The sequence below is a fragment of the Nestor notabilis genome, unplaced genomic scaffold, assembly GCF_000696875.1.
Source record: "Nestor notabilis isolate BGI_N333 unplaced genomic scaffold, ASM69687v1 scaffold19564, whole genome shotgun sequence".
In the NCBI taxonomy this organism is placed as follows: Eukaryota; Metazoa; Chordata; class Aves; order Psittaciformes; family Psittacidae; genus Nestor; species Nestor notabilis.
This window is the reverse complement of record NW_009926386.1, coordinates 12,509-17,938: the sequence shown is the minus strand read 5'-3', so window position 1 is coordinate 17,938 and position 5,430 is coordinate 12,509. Positions and strand designations below refer to the sequence as shown.

At 46.0% G+C, this 5,430-nt stretch overlaps 1 protein-coding gene across 1 annotated transcript in view; it reads right to left on the bottom strand.

Moving 5' to 3' along the window:
- The window catches only part of ALPK1 (alpha-kinase 1), a 27,843-nt gene extending 26,789 nt beyond the window's left edge, over positions 1-1,054 (bottom strand). Inside the window, exon 1 of the mRNA XM_010013511.1 lies at positions 934-1,054. Coding sequence (XP_010011813.1) covers positions 934-1,054 — 121 coding nt within the window. The remainder of the gene's footprint in view (positions 1-933) is intronic.
- Positions 1,055-5,430: the final 4,376 nt, after the last annotated feature.

Here is a 5,430-nt window from a genome sequence, read left to right as displayed (position 1 = left end):
GGTCCCCCCCCCCCCCCAAATTTCACCTTCATCCTTTACTTGCTGAAGTTATTTTTCCTGCGTGGCAGAAACCTCCCTACCCTGTACTGATAGGTGTAATTGAAACAAGTTCAGCAATTCAAACATGACTTTTATATCAAGAATAAAGAAGCTGTGGCAATGAAGTTATGCAGCCTTCTGAAAATCTGAACCTAGAGAAAACTGAACTGAGCGTATGACGTCCTTTCATGGTCAGAATTTCCACTGGATTAAGAAATTATAAATTTCTTTTTACAAACCACTCTCAAAGCAGTCTGACAATACAAAAACAAATGCTGGTTTCCAGCAGCTATTGCCAGCATCAAAACAAATGAAGAATCCTTCTCTTGCAGCTCTTGCTTCCTTTCCAGGTTATTTTATCCAGCCATTAGCCAGCTTGGATTTTCCTTTCAAGAAGGATATTGCAAGGTTTGTTTTTTTTTTTTTCCCTTGGACACCACTTATAGAGGTCACACAGATTTTACAAGATAAAGATTCAAGCAATGAGCTCTTTAATATATTAGGAGAAGCTGACAAACAGAGAAGGCTGTATGAAAGGAGAGGAAGTATGTGCCCTTATTCAGAAGTTGCATCCTTTTTTTTTTTTCCTTTCTTTTCTTTTTTTTTTTTTTAATAACTGAAATTTATGTGCATCAGCAAACTTTTGGGCATTGTTCTTCCCAAAATAAACTGTTCCTTACAGCCTCATGTTTACTGAAGCCTAAAATTAGAACTGACAGCAATTCACTGCAACAAAGTGGACTTCTTTCCCTGCCTGCCTGCAGCCCACGTCCCATTCATGGCCTCGAAATCCAGGCATCTCTTGACATTCATTTGCCAGGAGAAGAAAAATAGGGCAGGGCTGAGGACAGGTGGCTGCTGCCATGGTGCTGCTGCCTCTCTTGGGGACCTCACCTTGGCACCGTTGGTATTCTCTCTCATCTTCCTCGCCCGTGTCAGCCTGTGCTGACAGGAGCGTGTCCAGAGCTCGCTTGCACTCCTGCAGCAGCACGGCCACACCATGTTGATTATTCATGAAGGCTGATCCCACTCGGCTGTGAATTGGGTGTCCCCGGGTGCACGGTGATCAATTACTTAAGAGAAGACACGGATTCTAAATGAAAAGGATCCCTTCAAGGCTGAGGTACCTGGCAAACAAAGGAAGGGGAAAATGATTAACTAAAGTATCATCAATTATCTGAAAGGCTCAAGCAGGGAGAAAGAATAGTGGAAATACATGAAAACACATGACAGCCTCGGAGGACTTTATTAGAGAAGTGTGTGAAATGACAGCAGGGTCTTGGTGACAAACATCTCCGAGGTGCCAGGGAGAAAGGATGGGCTCTCCAATGTAGCTGTGAAGCCCCAAGCAGGGAAGTGACCAACCAGGCTGTACCAAAGCCCTTTGCACTTGGGAGGCTTGGGCTGTCACACACTGTTAGCCAGGATTGAATGGCAGAGCTCTGAGCTTGGAGAGGATGCTGCATGTTTAGCAGACCATGGGGATGTCTCTTTACGCTGGGACATAGGAGCACGTTGCTTTTGCATCTCCTCTCACACTAGCCCTACTCCTGCAACATAACATGGTGTTCTACCACACAAGGGGCTTTTGGTCATCTTGTTTGGGTCTCCCACAATCCATGCAGCTCTCAGGAGCCTTTCCAAACCTGCCAGTGTCAGCTTGGACTGCTCCTATCCAAGGCTGGCTCTCCAACATTTGCCAAGCTGTCTGGCCTGCTAAAACTTTTTCACTGGAAGTCCTTCAGGTGCGTAGGACATTAGGTTTTAGGTGCTTCAGGTTAGATCTAAGGAAGAAGTTCTTTACAGTGAGAGTGGTGAGGCACTGGCACAGGTTGCCCAAGGAAGTGGTGAATGCTCTACCCCTGGCAGTGTTCAAGGCCAGGTTGGACAGAGCCTTGGGCAACATGGTCTAGTGTGAGGGATCCCTTCCCATGGGTTGGAACTGAATGATCTTAAGGTCCTTTCCAAACCAAACCATTCTGTGATTCTATGACATTGTCAACAGTAGTGCCAAACACCCATATTTTCGATCCCAGTTATCTGGCTGAGCATCTGCCAGAACAGCAGAGCAGCTTTCAATAATGAAGTATGAAATAAATAGTTTGGGGCTTGTTGGGTTTTTTCCATCAATTTGGTGATAGTCTTACTTAGAATACTTAGAATAACTGCTCCCACAGTTTGAAGCAATGTAGTTAGAAATAGCCCCTGTGAAAACACTTCTAAAATTGGGGAAACAGTACAGCTATGAAGGAGAAAGGGGAGTGCAAAGGAACACACACACAGGCACAGCTTGCTCTGCTGACCTGAAATGATTTATATTTTAGCAACTAAATTTCCAGACTGTTTCTTTTCCTAACTTTCTGGTGCAGCTCTGGGCTGGCTGACTCCAGGAGCTGGTGGCAGATAGCCTGTGTTCTCGACGGCACCGAGTAAGAGCAAGCTGCCAGATTGAAAAGCAGCCAGTAAAAGAGATGCGCTCATGCGAAAGCAGAGAGGATCAGAGAGCCTGCCGTGGAAGGGCAGGTGGAGCAGGGCAAAAGATGGGATTCATCAGCAAAGAGCCTGGAGGCAAGAGCCAGTCAGTGGGGCTGTGACTGATTCTGTAGACAAATCTCAGGGAAAGAAGACATTTTAAAAACAGCCATAAAAGGGGGGCTGAGGGCAGGAGCACAGGCACGTAAGAGCAACTGGAGAGCGGTGTGGACCAGCAAAAGATCAGCTAGAAGCAGAAACATGGATAAAAACTTAGGCAGGACTAACACTGTTAAATGCTCAATAATACAAATTCAGTCTTCAACCAGCTGCAAAAGCCCACTGTAGTCTCCATTATCTGGAGGGTACACACCATCCTCTAGTAAGAATTAGACTCACAGAACAGACTTACAGAATATCTCGAGCCAGAAGGGAGCTCTAACGATCATCAAGTCCAACTCCCCATGTAGGGCATCTCAAATGTACAGCTTTGGACTGAGATATGGAGGAGCCAGGTCCAGTTCTTAGGTCTGCTGTTGATGTCTCAGTGATGTCAAGTCACATATCCATGCCTTATTTCACCTTGTCACTTAGACAGGAGAGACACAGAGATACCATCTAAGATCAGGCCAGTTTGCTGGGTTTCTGAATGGACAGCTAGAAACCTGGAGTGCAGGGAAGTCAAGTTTGTCAGGGTCTGCGAGATGTATGAACAAACAAAAAGCCCACACAGTGCTCTGAGGAACAGAACAGGCTTCGTTGCTGTGGTCGTGATCCTCAGCCAACCAACTCCGTGCTCAGAAAGGTGTTAAAAATTTATAGCTGAAGGCCTCTCCTGGCGCTTCTCTCCCCATCCTGGTACAAGACAGAAGGAAAACCCAGAAAGGGTTCTCCATCTTTTGCAGCTTCAAGTAAGAGCAAGAAGGGCCATCCCATAGAGGGCACCATCCCACAGGGTTTTAGCCAGGTGAGCATAGCTGGGTGCTGGTAACAGGGTGCTGGGATCGCCCCACACATAGCAAAGGGATGGACTATAGGCACAGGGCCCATTTAGGGGTTCCCATCAGGAGCAAAAGGAGACATGACCAGAGACAGGACTGGAGTGGAGACACAGCTACAGTGTGGTTCAAAGTCCACCCAGGAAATGGGGCTGAACTATCTGTCACTGACAAAGATTAATCTAAAAGGTCACCACACTGATGGAATTTGCTTGCAACACAAGGTCCCAGTCCGTATCCTAGATCACAAAGGTCCGTTCTCCCTGAGCACCTCCAAGTCAGCAAGGACAGACAGCTAGACTTGGTGACAGCACCCGGAAAGCAGACTCAAGAAAAGCAGAGCCCTCTCCTACCCTGCCAGGTCTAGGAAAGCTGATCCACTTGGTGAGGAAGAGAAGAGCAGACTAGCAGCCCCCTCTGCTAGAATCACACCTGTGCTAGTGTTGCTTGCTCTGTAAACTGCACTGACATCTGCTAATTGATTTATCTGATTACCCAGCCCTGTGGGAACAAGCATGAGGCCGTCCCAGGAGTCCTTCCCAGGTTGGGATACAGCATCCCTGCCATCTGGCCCTGACTCCATTCCTTTGTGTAATTGATTTCTCAAAACTTTCTCGTTTTCTAGGGAGTCATCTCTAGTAACACATGTACACCTATCTCAAATCCACTGTGAACATAAGTCCCACTGAGCAGAGGGGACTGCTTCAAGAGCATGCTGGAGAAAGCCTGCACTAAACTGCTACCTCCCAGCCCTGGAAAATTCATGTTCCTAAAAACAATTGGCTATGAAGATGCACTAAAGCAAACAAGCGCTGGGATATTCGCCTTTACAAAATATAATGTGGCATTAAGAGCATCCAAGGGAGCTTATAGATATGCTCCAACTTGTCTATGTTGCAGTCCAGAGCCCAGAATTACTCTTTTAAAGTCATGGAAAGGCTGGACGTCTGCAGTGCTGCAGCCAGGAAGATCCCATTGGGCTTTCACTTTAAGCAGGAGGGCCCCTGGGCTTTGTGAGCCACACAGGCTGCCAGGCTCACAAAGAAGTGATGGGGCTTAGCGAGGAAGCTTAAATTAGTGTAGAAGTACAGCTCTTGGCTTCCTAGGATTGTCAGGGTTTCACTCACCAGGAAACTAGCAGATCTGTAACAGTGATATATGAATGTCAGCGAGCCAGAAATTTTTCTTCAAGTCCATTTTTCCAAAGGGCTGAATAAACAGCAAGGACACTTAAGGTAATAAATGCTGATTTACAACGGCAGCGACAACAAAGTGCTGGAACCGTGTAGCAAAAGTGCAATAAACTGTACATTAGCGCTCAGAAGGAAGATACAACCTTTTGAAACCCATCACTAGGGGCAATGCCTCGCATCATAAAATCGGCTTAAAACGCACCGAAGAGCTTTAAGCTATAGCAGCATCCTTTACACAGACACCACTTTGTAAGTTGTGTTTTGTGACAGCTGTGGCATTGAATGACAGCTGGGACATAAAAGAACCAAACACGCTGCTCCCGGACCTGGGGCAAAGGCAGGTCCAGAGACTAAAGCCAAACAGCAGAACCAGCAAAACCTTCTAGAGGCCTTCAGAACCCCCTCAATGCTCAATGCTTGCTAATTAGTTTCCTTAAAGTCCTGTTCAGTCCTAACAAACAGGACTTTAAGGAGACTAGAGTTGTGAAGTGAGAAAAATTGCAGCTTAATACACTGCAAAACTGTCTAGACAAAAATGCTTTCTAAGGACTGTAGCTGTTAGAACAAATGCTGTAGCTTTTAGAACACATAATAAAAAGTATTTGCATCAGATTGAGGACAGGAGCATTTTTTTTGGTGACAGAAAAGCTCCTTGACTCCTGCTTTTGGGCACAGAGTGTTTTTAAATGGTTGATGCAATTGGTAGATGCTTTAAGAAAGAAATGATA